General features: G+C 57.1%; 1 protein-coding gene across 1 annotated transcript in view; it reads left to right on the top strand.

The window, feature by feature from the left end:
- The window catches only part of SLC6A17 (solute carrier family 6 member 17), a 38,883-nt gene extending 22,340 nt beyond the window's left edge, over nucleotides 1–16,543 (top strand). The window contains exons 7-12 of the mRNA XM_037152553.2: nucleotides 11,558–11,799; nucleotides 12,046–12,238; nucleotides 13,244–13,436; nucleotides 13,597–13,756; nucleotides 15,354–15,516; nucleotides 15,809–16,543. Coding sequence (XP_037008448.2) covers nucleotides 11,558–11,799; nucleotides 12,046–12,238; nucleotides 13,244–13,436; nucleotides 13,597–13,756; nucleotides 15,354–15,516; nucleotides 15,809–16,177 — 1,320 coding nt within the window. The 3' untranslated portion in view covers nucleotides 16,178–16,543. The remainder of the gene's footprint in view (nucleotides 1–11,557; nucleotides 11,800–12,045; nucleotides 12,239–13,243; nucleotides 13,437–13,596; nucleotides 13,757–15,353; nucleotides 15,517–15,808) is intronic.
- Nucleotides 16,544–23,580: the final 7,037 nt, after the last annotated feature.

The raw sequence follows: 23,580 nt of genomic DNA, 5'->3' as shown, positions 1-23,580 counted from the left end.
GCTTTACCCTCAGGAATCCACGCGCATCTCCTCTGATTCCATCCTCCCAGAAGCCCAGTGAGGGGCCGAGCAGGCCCACTGCACCCGTCTCCTGGGCCTGCCGCACAGGCGTCCCAAAGGGGGTCACCCAGGGTTCCTCCCGGAGGTCTCTGCCCACCATGTGCCCCGGCCAGGGTGCTCCCCTTTTGACCTCTGAGCACGGCTGGCATGAGCCAGTCCCTGAGGAGTAAGAATTTCAGCGCAGGTTGGGACATCCTTCAAGGTGCCCCAAGCCATGTAATCAGCAGTCCCGCTGGGCAGGCTGGGAAATCCGCCTCCAAATGCCAGCTGACAGATCAGCCACCAGCAGGGCCTGGTGACGCTTCAGTCCACGCGCATGGGTCAGAAGCCTGCCAGCCTCAGGCCCCCAACCTTGGCCCCCCGCAGTGCTGTGTCTCACGTGTTCACACACACACTCACACTCACACAGAAAGCGCATCCTGATGACACAGGGCGAGGAGTCCCCATCCTCTCCCCGCTCCCTCTGGTGGGTGGTGATGGGCAGGATACACTCGCTCCTCCCTATACACCAGGCGCCAGAAACCAGCCCTCAGCATGCTGGGAAGTCACTTCTGAGGTTTCTATGGGAACCACCATGGAGGTCCACTTTATAAGGCCCTCGGTGAATCTCCAGAGGCGTGAGTGCGACTCCCGGGCCACGTGGCTGGCCCAGGGTTGCTGTGAACCGGAGGTGTCTGGCGAGGGAACAAACTGCAACCCTGGTTTCTTTAGGGGGTATTGGCCATGAGAAGAAAGCGAACTGTTTTATGAATTACTTCAACTCTATTTCTAGAGTCAGTCTGATGCGCACACTTGAGTCTCTCAGTTACACTCTGCTGAACTTTACAAGGAAATGATATGCTCTGGAGATGGTCGTAAATTCGGTGATGCACACGGGCCCCCAGAGGGGCCCCCTGGCGGTGCCAGGACGGCCTGGTGTTTAATTCCAGGAACAAGGGAACCAAATCCGTGGCATTGGCCGCCAGTCCCAGCACACATGTTGAATCAGACACTCTTGCAAACATCTTTTTCTTTTTTATATAGAGATTTCTTTAAGAGAGGGGGGAAGGGAAGGAGAAAGAGGGGGAGAGAAACATTGACATGCAAGATATACTCGAATCAGTTGCCTCTCGTACACCCCCTACTGGGGACTCAGCCTGCAACCCAGGCATGTGCCCTGACTGGGGATTAAACCATTGACCTTTTGGTTCACAGGCTGGCACTCAAGCCACTGAGCCACACCAGCCAGGGCTGTCCAACACTCTTTTTTGAGATTTAGCTATGAAGATATACGTAGCCCAGTGCATCCATCTTTGCTGCTGCATAGTATTCCCCTGTAGCACCAAACTCAAGTTGATTTTTTCATTTCTATGTCTGTTCCAGTGCTCGCCATTGCTAGTAATGCTACGACAACCATGATTACACAGGTCTTCATGTGCACAGCGCTCTCTAGGGCACATGTATTTAGGAGTGGAATTGCTATCCCAAAGGGTAGGCGTATCTCCAGCTTCGGGAGGTGTTGGCCACATTGCTCCGCAGACTGGTGGCCTCCGTTCACCCTCCCCCAGTCTGTTAGACTTCAGTTACTGCCGATCAGATGGGCACAAATGGTCGGTGTGCCCTTTGAACAGCAGGGGGCGCTCCTTTCCAAAACCCTCTCCTGGGTGTTGGGGGAAACCATGTAATAGCACTTGCGCATCTGCAGAGGCCAGAGTCTTTCCCGGGTGAAGGATAAGGAACTAAGTCCAGAAGGCCCTGAGGGAGCCAGGTCACCGGCCTCTGGCCCACTAAGCTCTTGTGACTTTCCGTCTGGGTGGAATCTGTGGGCATTGTGCAGTTCTGTGGGGCAGCTCCTGCCCTTGACCCTGGAGGGATGTGGGGGCCTCAGGGTCTCAGGGGACGTCTTCCATCAAGGACCAGAGCCTGCGTCACTGTTCGAGGTAGGTGAGGCCAGCAGCGATGGCTGGGGGAGGTTCCTGTGGACGAATCCGTCCCAGACATCTGCACAGGGCCTGTTCCCAGGAGCAACCATCTGACAGCCCAGGTGTGGTGGAGCCGTGCCTGGTCCAGGACAGGACAGGGAGATGGGAGGGCCCCTGGAGCTGTTGAGAGTTCTCACCCTGGAATGGCGCCACAGAGTGTCAGGGTAGGGTGTGCACACGGCCCCCTGGGATGTGCCCTGTTCCACTCCCACCAGCCACAGGGGAAATGACAGGGGCCGTGCCATTGGGCAGCCATGGCAGAGGCCAGGAAGGTTTTCGGCCAGGGTGTCTCAGCGCCCGGAGGGAAGCACAGGCGCTCTGCGGATGTGCTGAATGCCCTGGACGCAAAGTCTCCACTTCCTCCCATAAAGTCTTCCAACAGCAGAGCAGTCCGAGCCGGAGAACCCAGACTTCCCTCCCGCGACTCCAGGCAGTTCCTGAGCATGACAGATGCCACGCGGTCAGGATACCACCATGGCCAGTAGCATTTTGGATGGGACCTGGACTCATGTTCATGGCTAATGGGCTTCTCAAATTCCTCAAGCCACTTCTGTCCTGATTACTTTTTTCCGTCCAGTTAAAAAGCAAGTCAGGTTGGGGCACCACACCATTAATCGTGTGGTTTGCTCAACATAACGCAGTGGGTGGTGTTATGTTTTTTAACTAAAAAATCCGAGGGAATGGTCATCACAATTATCAGTGTTCATGCCCTGGGGCTCAGCGACCCCCCTTCTAGGTATCTGTCTTGCTGAGGGACTTACCCACAAGCAAAATGACCTGTGCCCAGTTTGGTCATTACAGCATCTTGTTTTAGTGGCAAAAGACTGAAAACAGCCCAGATGACTGTTGTTCATTTACTGCCTCATGCAGCAGAGGTTCACCAAGTGCCTGGGATGTTCTGGGCGCTGGCCTGGGTCCTGGGACCCGGTCGTGAGCAAAGCAGGCGACCTTCCTGGCTGCTGTGCAGCCAGGGTGTTACTGGTGGGAGACAGACAATGTGAGACAAAGGGGATGCTGGGTGGTGTGGGTGAGGAGGAAAATACAGCAGGGCGAGAAGGCCTGGGGCAAGGGGTTGCTTTAGACAGCGTGTGCAGAGCGGCCTCACTGAGAAGGCGATGTTTGCGGGAGGCCCGAAGGAGGCGAGGTAGCAGGCTGTGTGGCTGTGCAGAGGCGGTGCATTCCACTGCAAACAGGGAGGGCAAATGAAAGGCCTTGAGATTGCACATGGCTGGTGTGTGCTGGAGTGGAGGGGAGGGCGGTCGGACATGCAGACGGGGCAGTGGACAGTGGATCCCGAGGGTCAGTGGGCCAGGCAAGGCCTTTGGAGTTAATTCCCGGAGCCGCTGGAGCCATCTGAGCAGAGGAGTGACTGGCTCTGACTTCATCTTGGAAGTCATCTCTATGGCTCTGGTTGCCATAGAGAATCTGAGTGGTCCAGGGCGGAGCAGGGAAACCTGCTGGAAGGCCGCCTCCAGGTGAATTCTTCCAGGGGCCAGAATTCATTCTGGGTTTGAGGTGCCAGTGAATGGAACCCAGGGATGGCAGTGGGGATATGGAGGAATTAAAGTCAAGCAGGGTTGCTGTTGGATTGGATGTGAGCTGTGGGCTGGGGTTGGGGGGAGCTCCAGGATGACTCCACAGCCTTTTGCCCAATCAACGAGGAGGGTGGAGTTGACATTGATGAGATGGGGGAGGACGGTGGGAGGAGCCGGTTTTGTGGTGAGCACCGAGAGTACTGTTTTGGAAGTGGCAGGTTCAGTGGGTGGAGATGCTGAGTGGGTGGTTAGGTGGATGGGTGAGTGTCTAGGTTGGGTGGACGTGTAAATTTGGGAGTCCAAGGATTTAAAGTTGTGGACTGGTTATAGTCTCTCTGAGAGTGAAAGCAGACAGAGAGGAGGTCTGGACACTGAGCACTGGGGTCCCAGGGTTTAAAGGCTGGGGCAGAGAGCCCGTGAGGGAGGAGAGGGAGGAAGGAGGTGTCCATCCAGAGACAAAGAGGACAAAGTGCTTTAGGAAGGAGGGAATGGCCAGCCCACAGTTGCAGAGAGACCAGGTATTGGGGACCGGGAAATAGCCAGCACACGTAGCCACAGCGGGGTCACTGGTGGTCCTGGCAAGAGTCATTTCAGTGGAGCGCCAGGGACAGAGTCTCCTAGTAAGGAGTCCAAGGAGAAATTGGAGGTGAGAAACTGGAAATGAGTAATAGAGGCCATTTATTTTTAGTTGTGCTGTAAAGGGGTGCAGAGGCATGAGAAATGGGGTGCTACCTGGACTGGGCTGCGGGACCAGAGGTGTTATTTCAGCTAATGAAAATGATCCATCATGCCCTGCCGGTGGGGGTGGAAAATGGCACAGCTGCTTTGGGAGAACAATCTGGTGGTGCCTCAGGTCGGGCAGAGTTAGCTTGTGGCCCAGCAGCCCCACTCCTGGGCACGTGACCAAGAGAGCTGGAAACACATGTCCCCCCAGAAACTTGTACCCAAGCGTGCACGGCAGCACTGTTGGTAATAGCCAAAAAGTAGAAGCAACTCAGGTGTCCACCACAGATGGATGGAAAGGTCGGGGATAGCGCATCCACACGGTGGAATAACGCCCAGGCATCAAAGGGAATGGGGTGCCAACTCACGCTGCAGCGTGGGTGAACCTCGAAAATGTGACGTACACGAGAGAAGCCTGTCACGAAAGACCACGCAGTGTGTGGTTCCAGACCGGGCAAATCTGGAAAAACAGGGGTCTGTGGGGCTGGCTCAGGCTGGCCTGGTGGGGCGGTTGCAGGGGGCGTGGGGAGCAACTTGCCGCTAATGGCTACGGGCTTTGTTTTGGGGTGATGAGGATGTTCTAAAATTGACCATGGTAATGGCCACTAGATGTTCTAAGATCGATGGTGGTAATGGCCGTTAAGTTTCGTTCTGAGACTCAATTTCCAATGGGGGGGAAGTGATCCAGCAATTCTCGGAATGCCAGCCAAGTGTCTGAGAATTCAGTTCAATTTAACTCAATTCTGAAACTCCTTAGAGATAGCATCCAATGTCACAGGTCAGGGATTCGGTCCCACAGACTGTCCCCTGTCCCCAGATGCCAGCCACAGCCCAGGTTGTTGCCTCTTCCCCTGACCCTCTGGCTTCCTGGCTATCAATAAGATGTTCCCACAACCCCCTCTTTGGGTTTGATGCATTTGCAGGAAGGGCTCACAGAACTCAGAGAGACATGTTACTTAGCAGATCATGGGTTTATCAGAAAAGGTTTTAACTCAGGAACAGCAAGAGCTGCACTGGTCCAGGTGTGGGGACGGGTGCGGAGCTGTCGGGCCCGCAGGTGAGCCGCTCTCTCCTCATCTCCACATGTCCGCCAGCCTCGAAGCTCTCGGGACCGTCCTCTTTGGTTGTTACGGAGGCCTCGTTATACAGACACGAAGCATCAGCCCCTGGAGATGGACCTCCTCCCCAGCCCCTCGCCCCTCTTCTTACCACATGGTTGGTTCCCCCGGCAGCCAGCCCCCACCCTTGGTTGCTACTCAAAGTTTCTTCACTCATGCAACACAAGGCACCTCTCTCTCTCCGAGCACTTAAGAAACTCCCAGGGTCTGTGGATGAAGACCCTTGTGACCCGTTTGGTCACAAGGCTGCAGCTGCCCAACCCTGGTCTGCTAACAACCACTGTGAATTACACACTTAAGAAATCCAACAAGGGGAGAAGTTGATGCTGTCAGAGGAGGCAGCCGATGCCCTTGAGTGAGCGGGAGAGATGGGACCCGGTGCCCAAGTGGAGGGATGGATCTTAGCAGTGGGGAGCACATGCTGTCCCCGCAGGGACAGGAGGGACATGGGCGCCGGTGCTGGCAGCTGCTCACGGCAGGCCTCCTCTTCCGATCGTGTCCTTTTTCTCTGAGGAGCAGGAGAGGGAGAATGATGGAGGAGTGGTTGGAGGCCTGAGGGGGAGAGAGTGCGGGGTGGGCTCCCAGAGGTCAGAGGTCGGGAGTGTGCGCTGGTGAAGTGGACCAGCACAGGACTTAGAACCATGCTCACTGCATGCTGGGCACTGTTACACACACCCTCCGTACATTAGCTCATTTAAACGCATTCCAAGCCTAGACGTGGCATTACTGTTGCCTCTGTTTTGCATGTGGGAAACTGCAGGACAGAGAGAGTTGGTGATTTGTCCAAGTTCGCACCTGTCCAGGGCGCCAGGTGTGTGTTTTGCGTTTGGCTGCGTAGGGGCCAAGCCCTGAGCAGATGGAGGCTTGGATATCCCCAGCGTGGGGAGTTCATCAAATGAGGACAATGGAGGGATGGCAGGGGGGTTGAGAATGTCAGCAAGGGAGAGACCAGAAGGACAAACCGTCACTCAGCCGGCGAGGAAGGGAAGTGAGGACACACGCAGGGTGGGCGGCAGGAGACAGAGGTAGGGCCCAGTGGGACAGAGGACTTTCTGGAGTCCAGATGCTGGAGAAAGTGAGCTGGAAAGATGGGCGTCTGGAGTGTGGGGTCCTTAATGCTGAGGTTACCGTTGGAGTGCAGAGATTGTGACAAAGGCCATGGCATGACCACAGGGGTCAGGGAGGGACGAGAGCCCCGGAAGGGAGGCAGTGGAGGGCCCGAGAGGCAGCCGTTGAAAGGCACACCGACGCTGATGCTGGAATCACCCAGAACTCTGGCAAAGCTCGCACTGCGGGGAGGAGACAGTGCACTGGAGTGGGGGGCAGTGCCCTGGAGGGAGGAGCGGCACCCTGGCTGCCCCAACACACCGAGGAAGTGCCTTCTTCCCCTGAGAAGGGCCACGGGGAAGCCTAGGGCTCGGGGTGGAGCCAGGCTGGCTCAGCCCCTCCCCGCCCAGCAGGTGCCCCTGGGAGCCCTGGCAGCAGGGCAGACAGGCCGGTCACCAGGCTTGCTCCCACTAATCACAGTTGAGTGAGGGGACTAACTACCCCAAGCACTGTGTGTGGTGTCCAGTCTCTTCCAAGCTCACCAGGGTGTTCTAACCTGCAGCCAGGCTGGAGGACCCAGGAGTCAGAACAGGGAGGTGAGGGGGCTGCCAGGGAAGAGTGGAGAGATGGGGGATTTTGCTGATGGTGGACTGAGCTCCCCCGGCTGGGTGGAGCAGGGTGCCAGCAGTGAGGAAGGGGTTTGGGCTGGAGTGGGAGCAGGGCACAGGCCCGGTTATCCCGGGTGCAGTCCAGATGAAGGAGGACAGACCAGAGTCATGGACATCTTACATCAGCTGCAGTACATATGGCCCAGGGACTGAGGGACCAGGCCTGGGGACCCCTTGGGCAGACTGTGGGGACGAGGCAGAAAAGGGGCAGCCAGCCAGGAGCCCTGGAACGCTGTGGGTTCCCAGCTTCCCACGCTGAGGGGTCACGGAGGCTGGGGACGAGGGCGGTGGCCCAGGAGGGTACAGAGCTCCATGGACAATCTGGTGTGGACAGCAGGGAAAGGGGGGAATATACACCCACACAGGTGTGTGCATGTGTGTGTGTGTGTGTAAATATACCACATTATTATCGCTGGCAGGGTGTGCGAGAAACTGAAATCATGGCCCTGTCCAGGGGAGGGGACGAGGCGTCTGGGCTACAGAGGTGACGAAAGGGAGACCTTACTGTGGACCCTCTTTTGCCTGTTCACCTTTGAACCACGAGACTGCAGTCCTTACAAGCAGCCACAATGGGAGGAGCCACACCAGTCTCCAGGCATTGGACTCTGTGGGCCCCGTGCACGCAGAGCCATGGGCATCGCCACCCCCTGGGTCTAGACAAGTGAGCTCCCCACCAGTGAGCCAGACTGGCCACAGGGTCAAGGGTGTGCAGGAGCCCTGAGAGAAGAAATGCGAGGCCCCTGTGAGCCCCGAAGGCCTGGGCGTGGAGGTCTGCAGTGGGACTTTTCGGCTCCACAGTTGGAGCAAGGCCTCTGAGCAGGATGATGTGGGCAGCCCAGCCTGTCACCAGAGGGGGCGCCCCAGAGCCCGAGGCCTGGGTCCCATCCCAGCTTACGGCTCAGCAGTCACAGAGCAAGCTCCTCGGCCTGTCCATTGCTGCAGCTGCAAGATGGGCAAAGCATGGTGCCTCCGTCACAGCGGTCAGGACAGGCCCCTGGAAGCATGAGTATTGTTGTTCCCGTCCCTCTGAAGGTGACTTTGCCCGTAGGCAGTGGGCACCCGGAGCTCCAGTGCCAGCTGGTGTCTCGCAGTCCCATCTGGCTCTTGCACGGGCAGGTGTGGGGCAGTGTGCTCCTGTCACAAACCCACTCGGGCTGCACGCTCAGCCACGGCTCGTGGACTCAAAATGCATCTCCGTGCCCCCGAGTCAGATGCCACGAAACCCCTCGCTCCCTGTGTGGGGAGCGACTCAGCCGTCGTGCCCAGGGGAGCCATTAGGGGAGTGCCCCAGGCAGGGTGTGAGCCTCGTCCCCGGTGCAGTGGCCCTTCCCCACCTCTCCTCTGAAGTCTCATTCTGATGTCCATCATCCCTGAGGTCTGGCTGTGGCTTCATTCACGCTGACACTGTGGTCGGCACCTTGCTGAAGTCATGCACCATCGCCCGGGAACCCTGAGAGACCCCCTTTAAGTTCAGGGCCCAACGGGCATGCTGTACCGAAGGTGCCTTGCTCAGCTCACCCTAGGACACAGGTCAGCCTCAGCCTGTCTGTCTGTCTCTTGCCCTCCCCTCCCAACTCCCCCAACCCTCCCTTCTCTTTCATGGGCCAGGCGCTGCTCATGCAAAGATGGCCCAGCTGGGCTCCATCCCTAAGAAGGACAAAGTGTTAAAAGGAAGGCAGACACATTCACCACTAAGTCAGGTGTGAGCTGTGAGAGCCCAGGACCATGACTAGTTCTGCTAGAGGCAGTCAGGAAAAGCTTCTAAAAGAAGGTGATGTTTGTGCTGGTTTTGAGGTATTCGTAGGAGTTCACCAGAAAATGTCTAGGAGGAAGGAAATTCCAGGCGGAGGGAATAGCCTGGGCAAAAGCCGCAGGCAGGAGGAGATCGTGGTGCTTTTGAAGAGTCGTAAGTTCACTGCAGTCGGAGTGTTCAGGTGGAGTGGGAAAGATCTTCCAGCCAGAAGTTGGGAACCAACAGACATACTTCAACATGCAAATGATGTGACCAGAGCTAGGTACGTCTCAACGTGCCTCTGTTCCAGAACCTTCTGCCGCTTTCTGGTTGGATCTCAGCAAACTCCCACTAGTTTACCCAGAGCCCTCCTACTAGGTCCTGGTTTCTAGCCTGAGAGAGGTGCCCAGGTTCCGGATTGGTCGAACGGTCATGATTGACATCTATTACATCAATGAATGCTGGCATAAGTAATCCCTCCGCCCATTTCTGGAACCTTGTGGGAGGATCTTTAAAAAAAAAAACCCTCCCAGGAGAGGGGAGGTGCAGAAGGACTACCAGTAGGACTAGAGTTACAGCAGTGCCCCCCAAATCTGCAGGGGATGCGTTCCAGGACCCCCCAGTGGATGCCTGAAACCATGGACAGTACCGAACCTTACGTACCATGGTTGTTCCCTGTGCATACACACAGCTTTTCCCTTACGGGAAACACGTTACAGCTCTCTTCCGCGTATCTGAATTACCAGCCTCACTACTCTGGCACTTTGGGGACATTATTAAGTAGAATAAGAGTGACTTGAACATGGATATGTGATACTGCGACGGCCGAGCTGATAACCAAGGTGGCTGCAGTGACTGGCGTCTGGTCGTGAGTGCAGAGGGTCCCATCCCGGGCCAGATGGCGACATTTCACCACACTGCCCAGAATGGCGCACGATTTAAAACTTGTGAATCATTTATTTCTGGAATGTTCCATTTAATATTTCTGGACTGCTGTTGAGCATAGGTCACTGAAACTGGAAAGCAAAACCGCCGGTAAGGGAGGACAGTCGTATTTTTTTCTTCTTTATTATCATCTCGAATCCCCATTAGGAGGGTCTATCGGCCCCATTTCCTTATTGACAATGCCTGAGTCCAAATAGCTCAGAAAAACAAAGGTGTTTTCTTTCCTTTCCCCGGGAACTTGTTTTGTGTCAGAATGACCTGAGCAGATTCGAGGCTATTTATAGTCATTATTGATCACTCGGGGTGGATACTCATAGTCTGCGGGCAGAACCTGGAATGGGTTTGATTGCGGGTTTGTCCCAGACCCGCTGGGTCGCTGTGTGACTGGGCGGCATATGCGCTGTATTACCTGCCCACAGTACAACTGGGAACGAAAGCCTGATTTCCAAACCAGCCGGGGCCCCAGGCAGCGCCTTAAGAAAGGGCAGGCCTGAGTTCTTGCACTCGGGGGAAGAAGAGGGCCTGCTCCCTTGTCTCCGGCAGGCGCGCACTCCGTGCGTGCTCCGCTGTGATCTTTTAAACCGCTTCACCTGCCTGTACGTCCAGACCACTCCTCTCAGCACCCTGGCCCCCAGCAGGTGATTCCCCGCTGCTTTACTGGCCAACTGGGTCAGGGACGGTGTTAGGAGGGCCCCACGGCCCCACGTGAGGTGATCCGTAGTTTAGAAATGCCTCTACCTTGGCCTGCGAGCGCCAGGGCTTTGAGCGAGTCATTGCACCTTTGGGCCTCCCTCTGCTCTGCAAGGTGTGAATAGCAATCCCCCTCGCCACCCCCCCCCACCCCCGCAAAGTCCTCTGTCCCAGTGAGGACAGAGGCGTATAGAACGGGCACAACTACTACAACCACTTGCCCCTGTCATCTCAGCTGATTAAAGGTGGGAGTCCGATGATGTAGACAGACAGGGTGGTCTGACTCTAAAGCCCTGGGCTGAGTCCAGGCCCTGGTCCCTGCCTCCTCGTCTGTAAAAGGTGAACAGTCGTGAAAGCGCTTTGAAAATTGCCCCCTGCCTTCCAGATGCTGCTCCTGTCAGGCTCCTGTCGGGGCTGGGGGCAAGTGGGGGGTCAGGCAGGGGCTGCCCCTCTCCAGGAAGGGTGAGGTGGGGTGAGGTGGGGTTTCTCTGCGACCTGGAGCCTGTAGGTATGTGTGAATGAGCGTTGGGCCTTTTATTTCTGGGAAAGGGGAGGGTGGGTACACAGGAGGAAGACTCTGGTGTCTGTTTTCGTGGTCTGAAGTGGAAGGAGACCTTGATGTTCTCAGTTCTCTTGTGCTGTTGTGCAGGCTGTACCTCGGACAACTCCAGGAGGCACCACTCACACTCTAGTCTAAGTGAGTGGCACTCCCTGGAGCTGTGTGCTGTGCATCATACTGATGGCCCCGGTGATGTCCCTTCGTATGATGGCTTGTAAGCAATGACAGCGGTTAAAATGAGCAGAGTCTGCATGTACGCAGTGTTCATTTTCTTACCTAAGTCTGACGATGAGGCTCTGAGGTCGATGCTCTTGGTATCTGTGTTTTACACGTGGGGAAATGGTCACGGACAGTCCAAGGGAAATGCCCAGGGTCACACGGCCCTTTCCCACTATGCCAAGGAGCCCCTGGACTCGGCTGAGGCTGAGGAAGGGTGGTGTGGTGGGACCTCCACTGCACTGAACAAAACCATCCCTGTGTGTCTCTTTTCTCCCCCCACCACGGTCCCCTCCTGCACAGCTGGACAAGATGCTGGACCCGCAGGTGTGGCGGGAGGCGGCCACGCAGGTCTTCTTCGCCCTGGGGCTGGGTTTCGGGGGCGTCATCGCCTTCTCCAGCTACAACAAGCAGGACAACAACTGCCACTTCGACGCCGCCCTGGTGTCTTTCATCAACTTCTTCACCTCGGTGCTGGCCACCCTCGTGGTGTTCGCTGTGCTGGGCTTCAAGGCCAACATCATGAATGAGAAATGCGTGGTCGAGTAGGTGTCACCTCTCCCTGTTTTTTCTCTTCCCCGTCCACACTACCCAGGAGGGAGGGAGGCTGTGGACAGGGAGTCCCTGTGGCGCCCCAGGTGGGAGGAGCTCTCTGGCCCCAGCCCTGGACCACAAGGTGTCACAGGTGTCTCTGCTGACGGCCAGGTGGAGGGAGGTCTTGCCTGGGAGCTGCCCCCAGGATCATGCTCACTGCCGCCTTTTTCCTGGGTCCTCTCCCCTTTTTGCTGCAGGAATGCTGAGAAAATCCTGGGATACCTCCATACCAATGTCCTGAGCCGGGACCTCATCCCTCCCCACGTGAATTTCTCCCACCTGACCACCAAGGACTACACAGAGATGTACAAGGTCATCATGACCGTGAAGGAGGACCGCTTCTCAGCCCTGGGCCTTGACCCCTGCCTGCTGGAGGACGAGCTGGACAAGGTGTGGGACAGGCCACTCCTCCTGGACAGTCTGGGCAGGCCATAGGGCTCATTTGTTTACCTGATAAGCAAGGGCCTCCTACGTGTCCAGACAGGGAGGGGAGAAGGTATCAGCTCAAACCCCTGCCCTCAGGGAGGCTGAGTCTTGGTGAGGGGACAGGGCTGACACACACATCACAGAAATCGCAGGGAGTGTGTGGGACAACTTTCACGTTTATTGAATGGGCTTCCTGTGCACTGGTCACTGCCACGTGTCACACACTCAGAACAGTGCCTTGCACATGGAAGACAGAAAATAATGGTTTATCACAGCACCTGCCCTTTGCTGTCTGTCCCCTTCGGCCCTCACGACGTGTCCTGAGTCCAGAGTTAATATTGTCCCAACATTGTCACAGGACAACAGGGAGGTGGTGCCAGTGGGCAGCGTGTGGCCAGTCGCCCGTGAGCGGGGCCCAAGCCTCAGTGCTGGGGTTCTCTACCTCACTGCCCACTGGGGCCAGCTGGGGGCTCTGCCACACCCAGATACCCAGCTTTACCCCCAGACCAACCCGATCATTGTCCCTGGGGTGAGACCCACGCGTGGGTGTTTTTAAAGGCTCCACTGTGACCCCATGGAGCAGCCATGGCTGAGATCATGCTGTTGAGGTCTGGAGATCAGAGCTGGGAGCAATCTGGGAAGACTTCTTAGAGGAGGAGTGCCTTGAGCTGAGTGTGTTTCTGAAAGGGGGCATCTTTGTCTAAATCATCCCGGGTCCTTGTACAGCTGGAAGGTTCTAGGCCCCACAGCTGAACTCTTGAATCAGTCGGTGTTTTACTCCCTTTGGGGGGAAAGATTCTGATGCCTACTCAAATCTGAGACACACTGGCCAAAGCAGCTGGACGTAGGTGGGGGTGGGGACCTCTAGGAAAGTCCTGAAGCTCTGAGGGCGGAGGTGGTGAAGCCAGCGGCTCCCAGGGTGGGCGTGGGCCCTCACAGAGCCCTCACCCCTGCCCCTGCCCCCCACAGTCCGTGCAGGGCACAGGCCTGGCCTTCATCGCCTTCACCGAGGCCATGACCCACTTCCCCGCCTCCCCATTCTGGTCTGTCATGTTCTTCCTGATGCTCATCAACCTGGGCCTGGGCAGTATGATCGGGACCATGGCCGGCATCACCACGCCCATCATCGACACCTTCAAGGTGCCCAAGGAGATGTTCACAGGTAACTGCTGACTCTCTGACTTGGAGAGTCACTTTTGACCCATAGGGCTGGGCCTGCTGGAGGGAGGGGTGGGATGGGAGGGGCCTGGGCGCCCCCAAGACCCCCGGGGCCCCGCCCACCTGCACCTCTGCCCCCACACCGGCCTCCCGGCTCTCTGTAGTGGGCTGCTGTGTCTTTGCATTCTTCGTGGGGCTGTTGTTCGTCCAGCGCTCCGGAAACTACTTTGTCACCATGTTTGATGACTACTCAGCCACCCTGCCGCTCACCCTCATTGTCATCCTCGAGAACATCGCTGTGGCCTGGATCTATGGAACCAAGAAGTAAGGGGCCATGGGGGAGAGGTGTGGACAGGAAGAGGGGTCTGTCCCGGTGTGACTCCCCCGAGAGTGCTGTGTTCCCAGGGCTGCTGCGAGTGGGCAGGGGATCACGGAGCCGAAAGTGCTCTCATGGGTCCTTTAAAGAAACTGAGGCTCAGAGGGAGGCATCCTGGCTGGTGAGAGGCAGAGCCAGGCCGAGGACACGAGTCTCCTGGCCTCAGGCCCTGACACCGCCCTCCACTGCCTAAAGTTACCACAGCACCTCTCCTGGGTTCCGAATGCTCATAATTTTCTGAAGCTTAAGCACCTAGTGGGTATACGAGGGGCCCCTGCCTTGCAAGCGCTGGTAGACTTCAGCAGCCCGACTCACAGCTTTAAGGCTGTTTACGCAGAGGTGAGAGATGGGGTGTGGCTAGGGCCCGAAGTTGGGGGTCAGGTGGGTGAGAGGATTCAGCAATAAGAAAGGATGGGGTCTCGTGGCCTGAGCCTGGGGCAGACCCACGCTCACTGTCCACCCCCCCACCTCATTCCTCATTTAAGGACCAAGCTGTAGGCCCAGAAAGCCCCAGGACTGGGTCCCTCCCACTTGCTTAAGGCCAGGGCTCCACTGACGCCCTCAGCCTGACCCTCCGCTGAAGTCCGGACCTGGCTTTAGAATCAGGCTCTCTCCCTGTCCCTGATGTCCCCGAGAGAGCCGCCCACTCCTGGTGGGGTGCAGGAGGGGCCGGTGAGAAGGCAGGGAGCAACCCCGAGAGCCAGGGCTGGGATGCGCTGCTGGAAGGTGCTGCCTCTTTAGCCCCTTCTCAGAACATTATTTTTAAATGCATACGATAAAATGTATAGTAGTGTGCAGGCAACCCAATTTATTGAACATTAGCAACATGTTGAAAATCTGAGATGTAGTAGTATCTGTGTACTTCATTTTTACTGCGTTAAGTTGCGAGATCTAGCTACGGGTCTGATAACAGCAGTAACTTTAAATGAGCGATGAGACTCAATGATATTTGCAGGTAATTTCCGCTGTAATGTGATAGAAAGATATCTGAGATTTAATCCGTTGCTGGCAGAGTCCCAGGTGCTGTTAATACTACTATGGTTGCTTGCATTTATAATAGAAAAATGTGATATTTCAGTGAGAGATTATTGAGGTAAAGGTGGTGTTGTAACACCATTCCTGGACACAGCCTGCTAGCCTTCCAGAACTCCATCCACTGGCCTATAGTTAGAAACCTGAGTCAGGGAGTCTGCTGGACACTGGGGAAGGTGCACTGCCACCGCTTTTCCAGCAGGGGGAGTCTCAAGCCTTGTCATTGTGAGTGGGGGTGGGGGGTGCCCAGAGCACACAGCCCTCTGGTGTGCCCCATGGGTTGTATGGTAGCCTTGGGTGGGGTGTGACCTGATGTAGTCAGAGGAGGTTAGAGGAAGGTGGCAGAGCCTGACCAGAGGCCAGCAGGACCACAGATAATATACCAGGAGCCTTGAAGTTGAAGAATGGAAGAGCCTGGGAGGGATGGACTGGTCAGGGAAGGCTTCCTGGAGGAGGTGGCTCTGGGGGGAATGCACAGGCACCAACTTCCGGGCCCTCTGCTGCATCCGGCAGGTTCATGCAGGAGCTGACAGAGATGCTGGGCTTCCGGCCCTACCGCTTCTATTTCTACATGTGGAAGTTCGTGTCTCCACTGTGCATGGCTGTGCTCACCACGGCCAGCGTCATCCAGCTGGGGGTCACGCCCCCGGGCTACAGCGCCTGGATCAAAGAGGAGGTGAGGGTGGCAGCTGGGACCCTCAGGACTCAGGGTCAGAAGGGCTAACACACCTGTCCAGTCTTTCTAACTCATGTTTTGTCTCTGTGTGGGGGGAGTGACATCGTCCTTCCTTTTTACAATAGCGACTGGGACGCAGGTGACCAGCTAACTTACGTAACGACCCCTGCAGGGGCCAGGACAGTGGGTGCGGTAGCTGGAGAGGGTGGAAAGAGGCGGTCCGGGGCGGGCGAGGCTGTGGCAGTGTGCTCTGTGAAGCAGCGGCCCTCCGCCCTCCCCTGTCCGCCCCCAGGCTGCCGAGCGATACCTCTATTTCCCCAACTGGGCCATGGCCCTGCTGATCACCCTCATCCTGGTGGCGACCCTGCCCATCCCCGTGGTGTTCATCCTGCGGCACTTCCACCTGCTCTCCGACGGCTCCAACACCCTCTCCGTGTCCTACAAGAAGGGCCGCATGATGAAGGACATCTCCAACTTGGAGGAGAACGATGAAACCCGCTTCATCCTCAACAAGGTGCCCAGCGAGGCGCCCTCCCCCATGCCGACTCACCGCTCCTACCTGGGGCCCGGCAGCACATCGCCCCTGGAGCCCAGTGGCGACCCCAATGGACGCTATGGGAGCGGCTACCTCCTGGCCAGCACCCCTGAGTCGGAGCTGTGACCACCAGTCCCCCTCACCACCCACCTCTCCTCCACACCCAGCCAGCCCCTGTCCCAGCCTGTTCACCCCTCCCAAGAGAGGGGTCGCCCTGACTCATCCCCCATCCCAGTCCCAGCCGATTCTGCTCCCCAGACCTGGGTGGGAGCCGTACCCTCTAAGATCTCCCCAGATGGTGGCCCCATAATTGGAATAATCCTGGAGTTCTGATTCCCAGTGCAGGGGAGACTCCAAGTGGGCACTTTCGGGGTCACTTCACCCTCCTTCTCTCCCCCTAACCTGCTACCTGCAGTTCCTAGGTCTTGGAGTCCCACTGTACTGACAGGTGGTGGTGCTGGTGACAGGCACGGGGCGGGGTGGGGTGGGGTACCCAGAGGCTGCCTGAGTGGGGGCTGGAGATGGGACAGACGTACCAGCACCCAGGGCTTGGGCCTGGGGTCGTTTGAGGCACATGGTGCCCCGACAGCAGAGGGGTGGGGCCCCCCCCCTCAGCTCTAGGTGCAACCCCTGACATCCTAGTTTCTGCCTGGGTGGGCGGGGTGTGCACCCACATCCTGCCTGGGAAGGCGACGACTGGGCTGGAACTTGCCTACCTCCGTGAGGGCTTAGCTGTCTCCCTGTCCTCTCCCCACCCCCAGCCCCATCCTGGAGCCCAGAGTGGTGGCCCCTGCTTTTCCTGGAGGTTTCCAGAGCACACATGCCCACAGCACAATTCAGATGGTGTGCAGCACAGCTGCTAAGCATATCCCCTCATTCCATTGGGGCCCCTATTTTCTCTCTAGTGGCAGCTTCTTCCCTGAAATGGGGTCCCTGGAGTTCTGGGGCCCATATCCAGGACACCTGGCACCTGGGCAAAGAGATAATTCCACTGCCCCTCTGGGCAGCCACTCACCCTCTGTTGTGTGAGCGTGGCTCCCTGGCTTCCCATCATGGACAGACGCCTCGGGAACCTTTCCCAAGCCACCCGGCCCATGTCAACCAGGGCCACAGGCACTGCTGTGGACCCCGCAGGTTGCCAAGGGGAGGGAGCTGGGTCTCTATCCTGGAGCGCAGCCCCACTGCATTCCCCACCCCAACTCTTACCTTCTGGCTGACCCTGGAATAGGACTGCCCTCAGGGTAAGGCTGGGAGTGGTGGATGGACCAGTGGAAGGGTGGGTAGATGGGTAGATAATGGATGGGTGATGGGTGGGTGGGTGGATTGGTGGATGGATGGATGGGTAGATGATAGATGGGTAGGTAAGTGGATGGGTGGGTGGGTGGATGATGGATGGATGGATGGATGGGTAGGTAGGTGGGGGAATGGTGGATTGGTGGATGGATGGTTGATGGTTGGGTAGGTGGATGGATGATAGATAGATGGATGGATGAAGGATGGGTGATGGATGGGTAGGTGGGTAGGGGGGTGGGTGATGGAAGGTAGGAAGGAGGACAGACTGGCTGGCACAGCAAACCTCTGAGAGCTGTGGTGGGGAGGGAGGGAACAGGCCACATCACTAGGCCTGGGCACCTTGACAGAGCGTCCTGAGTCACTTGTGGGGGTGGGGACAGACTAGACCCAGGGTTCCCTCCTTCACTCCTTAGTCCCCTGCCCCTCCCTTTCCTGGGGATCCATCCCCCATCCCACCATTTTTCTTACCCGTCCTTCTCCCCCCACCCATTTCTGGCCCTCTCAGCCCCATCCACCTTCCCAAGTTGACGGGAGAGGAGAGACCCAGGTCTCCCCAGAGACCCGAGCCTTTGGAGCACAACGTCCCGCTGCAGGCCCCCCACCCAGCAGCACCTCCTCTGTGGCCCCAAGCCCAGTCCCAGCCGATTTAGCAACAGGAGAGGCCAGGCCCCGGGAGAGATGCTCCACTATACATACTCTTCTGCGTACCCCACTTCTGTCATATAGTCAGTCTGAACATGTGGGTGTCCATGCTGTTAGTGACAACCCCAATATTACCTTGCGGCTGGCGGACTCCCTCCATCCTCAATGCTGTACAGATCTATTTTCATTGTATATCTGATATATTTTTAATTTTGTAGCTTGTGGCTGGGCCACCAGCCTGCCACAGGGGCTGAGCGGGGCAGCCTCTCAGTCCCACGGGTTGGCAAGCGTGCCTGGCCCGTCCCGGCTGTGTCTGCTGTGTTAGCCGTAGAGCCCGGAGCTTGACGTGCGTGTGTGTGTGTGTGTGTGCACGTGTGTGTGTGGCGTGCGTGCCTATGTGCGTGTGGCTGTGTGTAGGGTGCTGACTTGTGAACTCTGATGTTCACCATGCTCCTGAAGACCCCTCTGCCCTCCCTGCCTCCCCCTCCCCCTCTCAGCCAGGCCTCAGGGCTGGTCTGCCAGAAGCTCCCTGCCTGGGGAAGGTGGGCTTCCCTTGGGGGGGCCCACTGCCTTCACAGCACTGGAAAGGAGGGACCTGGTGGGGCCAGGGAAGCTGCTGTTTTTGTTTTCCAGTCGACCTTGTGCTGTCTCCACCGGAGTCCCAGGCTCTTTGTTCCTAGGAAAGTGCTGGGCTCCTTAAGACGGTGCAGCCCCAGGAAGGCCTCTCGCAGCACCCGGGCCCTGCATTTGTCTTTGGGACAGTCCTGACCGTGTTCAGAAGGGAGCTGCGTGCGCCAGCCCCTGGGCTGCTGGCTCGCACACTTTCGCCCAGTCCTCAGGGGGCTGGAAGCTGGGCAGGTCTAGGGCAGGGGGGCCTCTGACGAGGTCAGATCCAGCCCCTGGTTTCCGGGGGGGAGCAGGAGGTAGCGCCACATCCCTGTGCAGGGTGCCCGCCCACCCTGGCTGGGGTGCTGTCCTGCAGCACCCACAAGAGACAGTGGGCTCCTGGCCAGGGCGCGCCTGCGAGTCCCCTGCTCCTTGTCCTCTGGCCCGATCACCAGCTTATTGCTCAGGGAGCCGTCTCCACTGAGGCAACCTGAAGCCCAGGTGGGTCTGGATGGGCAGGGCGCACAACTCAATGCCAGTGAGGGTGGCTTTGCCCTCCGGCCATGAATCTGCAGAGATCGTCCCTTTCCTGGTGCCAGGAGAAGCTGGGGGGCTGGGGGCTGCCTGGTCCCGGACCGTGGGTAGGCCTGCAGCATTCCGGGCTGGGGTGCCCTTCCACCTGTCTTGGCAGCTGCACCCCTGCCACTGCCCCCAGAGCAGTCCCCAGGGTGGAGAAGAGGAGAGACAGGCAGGTTGGAAGGCACCTGACCCCGAGTGTCCGCTAGGCCCTGAAACTGGGGACCTGCTGCCCCGTCTGTGGGGCCTGGCAACTGGGGCTGTGGAAGGGGCCCCAGGGCCCCTCCTTGTCCCAAGCGCTGCTTTGTACACATCCAGGTACACACGGAGAGCATCATTAGGGCCTGGCGCAGGTTCGAATCCATGTGCCAGTGGCTGGCCAAAACCCTGGGTAGGTCAAGACCACTCAGCCCAGGGGAGGGGACAAGGTATTGTCACCCTGGAGCCCCTCCTTCCTCTCTGCTCCCCCCATGGTGTACAATAAAGTGTCTGTTCTTACCAACCCCCCCTTGCCTTTCTGACTGGCCCAAAGGGGGCTGGGGCAGGGTTGGGGGCAGCTTTGGGGTAAAAGCTTGGATGGGAGGCTGTGGGAGCTGTGGGTGGGGCTGACCGGCTGGGGACTTGAGGAGAAACACGTACTCACTCTCCCAGGAACTGCCCTGGTGTCCTTGTAGCAGGCCTCATGGGCTCCCAGTGCCCCCCACCGGCCGTCGCATGCGGCATTTGCAACAGCTGGGTCTCTGGGGTGGATCCAGCCGATTGGGTCGGCACGGGGTCGTGCTGCAGGGCACCGCTTACACGCAGGCTTTTTCTCAGTGAGTATACAATCAGCCGGGCCCTGTACCCCCGGGCTCCACTTCCGTGAGCTCACCCAGCTGTGGGAGGAGGGCAGAGTTGCCTGTCTGCACCGGGGAACCCCGACTCTGGCCGTTCTGTGCTGTCCCATAGACGGAGCCTGTTCATGCCTAGATTTTTGGCTGCGTTGTCCAAGGGCCATCTGGCTGTCAGGTTTTTGTGTCCGAGGTAAGGACGGTGTTGCCCACTTACAGGGCCTTGGGGAAATTCCTGCCCTGCCTTGCTGCCAGGAAGAGCTGTATCTGTCAGCTCTGCAAGGCTGTGGTGTGTGGAGGTCCCCACAGAGAAGGGGTGGGGGTGGGGTGGCTGGAAAGGCCTGGGAGCCAGGTAGGGGCCAGCAGGGGACTTGAAGGTTCATGGGAGCAAGCCACGTTCTAAGTTGTAAACAGCGGCCCCTCTCTTCAAGTACAAGGTGAAGATGAAACACGGGATTTGCTATTACCTACTTTCTCAAATTTCAATCTCAAGTCCTTATTGAAGCAACGAAGGGGCTGGTGGGAGGGGGAGGCGCTGCTTCTTGCCTCTCCAGCAAGGAGCCCAGACAGTAAAAAAGGCAAGAGTTTGGCTCCTGGGGAAGGGGCAAGGCCCACCCACGGCACCTTCCACTTCCTCCTCCTGCCAGAGAAGACGGTGCTGTTCCAGGAACAGCCAGCAGATGGCAGAAAAACCTTTCTATCCAGATCTTGGTCCACTCCCAACACCGTCACTTAAGGCCTTCGTGGGCTAGTTTATTCATTAAACAAATATTTAGTAAGCATCCACTTTGACAGGCTCCGTGCCAGCTGTGGACTCACAAAGATAGATAAATCATCCCCCACTGTCCCCAGCGTGGGGAGGGGAAGGGAACCCCTTCAGCCCCCACTCCCGACTCCCAATCTCCTCACATGCTTCCCGAATGGGGAATGTCTTGGTGCTACAAATATCACTCCTGGAAAATTTACTCAACCCTGTGATTGAAAGTAAAGGTTTTGGTTGAAATGCCAACCCTCCTATCAGGAGGGACACACAAATGCAGTAAGAAGCAGTATAAAAAGGCCTTGGATTTGAGGGAGATATGGAGCTGGACTTCCCAAGTTCAAGTTCAAATGCCAGCCAGGCCTTCTGCTTCTTGGGAGCTCTAGAGCAAGTTATTTCATGCCTCTGAGCTTACATTTCCTGGTCTTTAAAATAGGTATAATGAAGGGATTGAACCGAGATGGCGCATCTTGCTATATATCAAGCTACCCCAAATCTTAGTGGCTTAAAACAACTGTTTTATTATGTCTCATGGGGTTTTGAGTGAGGGATTCAGGCAGAGCTTGTGAGTGACTCTCCTGGTGGCAGCTGAGGTCACTTGGTGGTATTCAGTGGCAGGCAGGCTGGCCTGGAGGGCCCAAGGCAGCCTCACTCACGTCCGTGCAAATGCCGGCATGTCGGTGAGAACGGCCCCAAGGCTGGACGTGTCTCCAGAGGCACGTCTACCGCTGACCACTGGGGCATCGCTCATCTCTGGGTGGCCAGACTTCTGTGATGGCTCAGAGAGACTGTTTCAAGGAGGTGGACACTGCCACTTCTTAAGGTCTGGACCTCAAAAATGACTCAGTGTCACTTCTGCCACATTCTAAGGGTCACAGCATCTGCCCAAGGTTCATGGGAAGTCAGTGAGACCCCACTTGTCAGTGGGAGGAAGGGGGCCAAAGAATTTGTGGCTGCCCATGTGACGGGTCTATTCCAGGGGGCCAGGGACTCCCAGTCATCGGCCCTTGTGAGGGTACTATCTCCTAAGGGGGAGTCAGCTTAGAGGCACAAGACAGGGACATTCACAGAGAGAGCAGAGTGGCTGAGTGGGGGCCTGGGTGGAGGGAGCAGGCAGGCAGGGGAGACACAAGGTAGGTTTGAATCATGGCTTTGTCCCCAGCTGCACGACCTTTGGTACGTCACTTAACTCTCTGAACCTCCATTTCTAATGTAAAAAGAGAATGACAACAAAATCTCTTTCCTGCAGAGATGGTGTGAGAAAAAAAAATGAACTCCCCGGAGTACCTACTGGGATACGGTATAGAATTCTTTCCAGCTGGAACATAATAGGTGCTCATTAAATATTAACTTCCTTCTTGTACCTGTAAGTCCATGGCCTGCTTCCTTCTGGAGGCTTGTCACCCAGGCAAGGAGACTTCTCCCAGAGCTATTCAGAAAGAATAGTTTTAGCCTCAAACCCAAAGAAGCCCTGGAAGGAGGCAAGGGAAGGCACCGTTTCCGGGAAAAGGAGTATCAGATTGTGGGGGTTTCACTGATACGGTGTGCCCTCCTTGAATCAGGAAGGAAAAATGCCTGCTCTGACCAGCACATTATGATGGGAGTGATGCTCTGTGACTTTGGAGGTATTTAAGGGTTACTGGTTCTGGGGGGACCCAGCTGCCACAGAAAAAGTCCGGCTATCCTGAGGCTGCCCATGCTGGAGACACTGTGTGCTTGCAGGCGCTTGGGTGGACAATTTCAGCTGAAACCCAAGCTGGTCACCAGTATCGACTGCCAGCCAGGTGAACATGCCCTAGTGGACATGCTCTAGTGGACACGCGGCCGAGCTGACCGTCAGACGTTCACAGACCCGCATGGAGCTGTCCAACCGAGCCCCTTCTAACTTCCTGACCCATAAAACCACGAGCCAGATAAAACACTTGTTGGATTTACACCACTAAACCGTGGTAATCATTTGCTTCCCAGCAATCGTAACCACAAGACCTTAGTGATTACCTGGCCCAACACCTTCATAGAACAGTTGGGGAAACTGAGGCCCAGAGAGGGAAGGGTTCTGCCCAGAATTCCCACAAGCAAGCAGGGGGAACACTGGGTCAAAGCCCTGGGTTTCTTGACTCAGTCCTCTGCTCCCTCCAGGATGGCAATTTGCCAACAGGAAGGGCTCTCCCCAGCTCCCCCGCCCCACCCCCCATTATGTCCACGTATCAGGCCCGAACGGAGTGTTCTGAGTGCCCAGGGTTGTGCCAGCCACTGAGAATACGCACAGAGAAAGGTCTGGCCTGGCCCTGCCTTGTAGCGGCGGCAGTCAGCACTTGACTTGAATGACCTGCCACACTCACAGCCCCCGGTGCCAGGCACACCACTGTGTTCTTTACGTATGTTGTCTTATGTAGCAAGAAGCCCAGGAAGTGAGGAGGAGACGATGTCTGTCCCTCAACAGCAAACCAGCCATTGTTAAGGTTACGCCATGCCAGGCGCAGGAGCGGGGGAGCAGAAGATGGTGCTGATCCACCCTGTGGCTCCCCAGCTTGGAGCCGTTCTTCCCAGGCTGGCCCAAGCAGGGGAGGGTCCCTGGGCTCCGGGACCACCTAAGAGGAGCCCGAGTTTGGTCGGCCTCTCCAGACGATTTCCTCCTCCTTCCCCAGGACCCTGCTGGAGGGGACCGGGTCCATCAGGACTAATTAACTATGCTGATGAAATGAACCAGTTTTGCTGGAATTTAGCCCAGGTGGGAGGAATCTGTACTTCTGAAGATGGAGACAGGCTGCATGCCAAAGGAGTCTCGCCAGCAGGGCCCCATGCTAACCTACGTGTGCGTG

The sequence above is a fragment of the Artibeus jamaicensis genome, unplaced genomic scaffold (assembly GCF_021234435.1).
Source record: "Artibeus jamaicensis isolate MK-2021 breed Jamaican fruit bat unplaced genomic scaffold, CSHL_Jam_final scaffold_1689, whole genome shotgun sequence".
Classification (NCBI taxonomy): domain Eukaryota; kingdom Metazoa; phylum Chordata; class Mammalia; order Chiroptera; family Phyllostomidae; genus Artibeus; species Artibeus jamaicensis.
The sequence above is the reverse complement of the archived record's forward strand: the minus strand, read 5'-3'. Positions and strand labels throughout refer to the sequence as shown.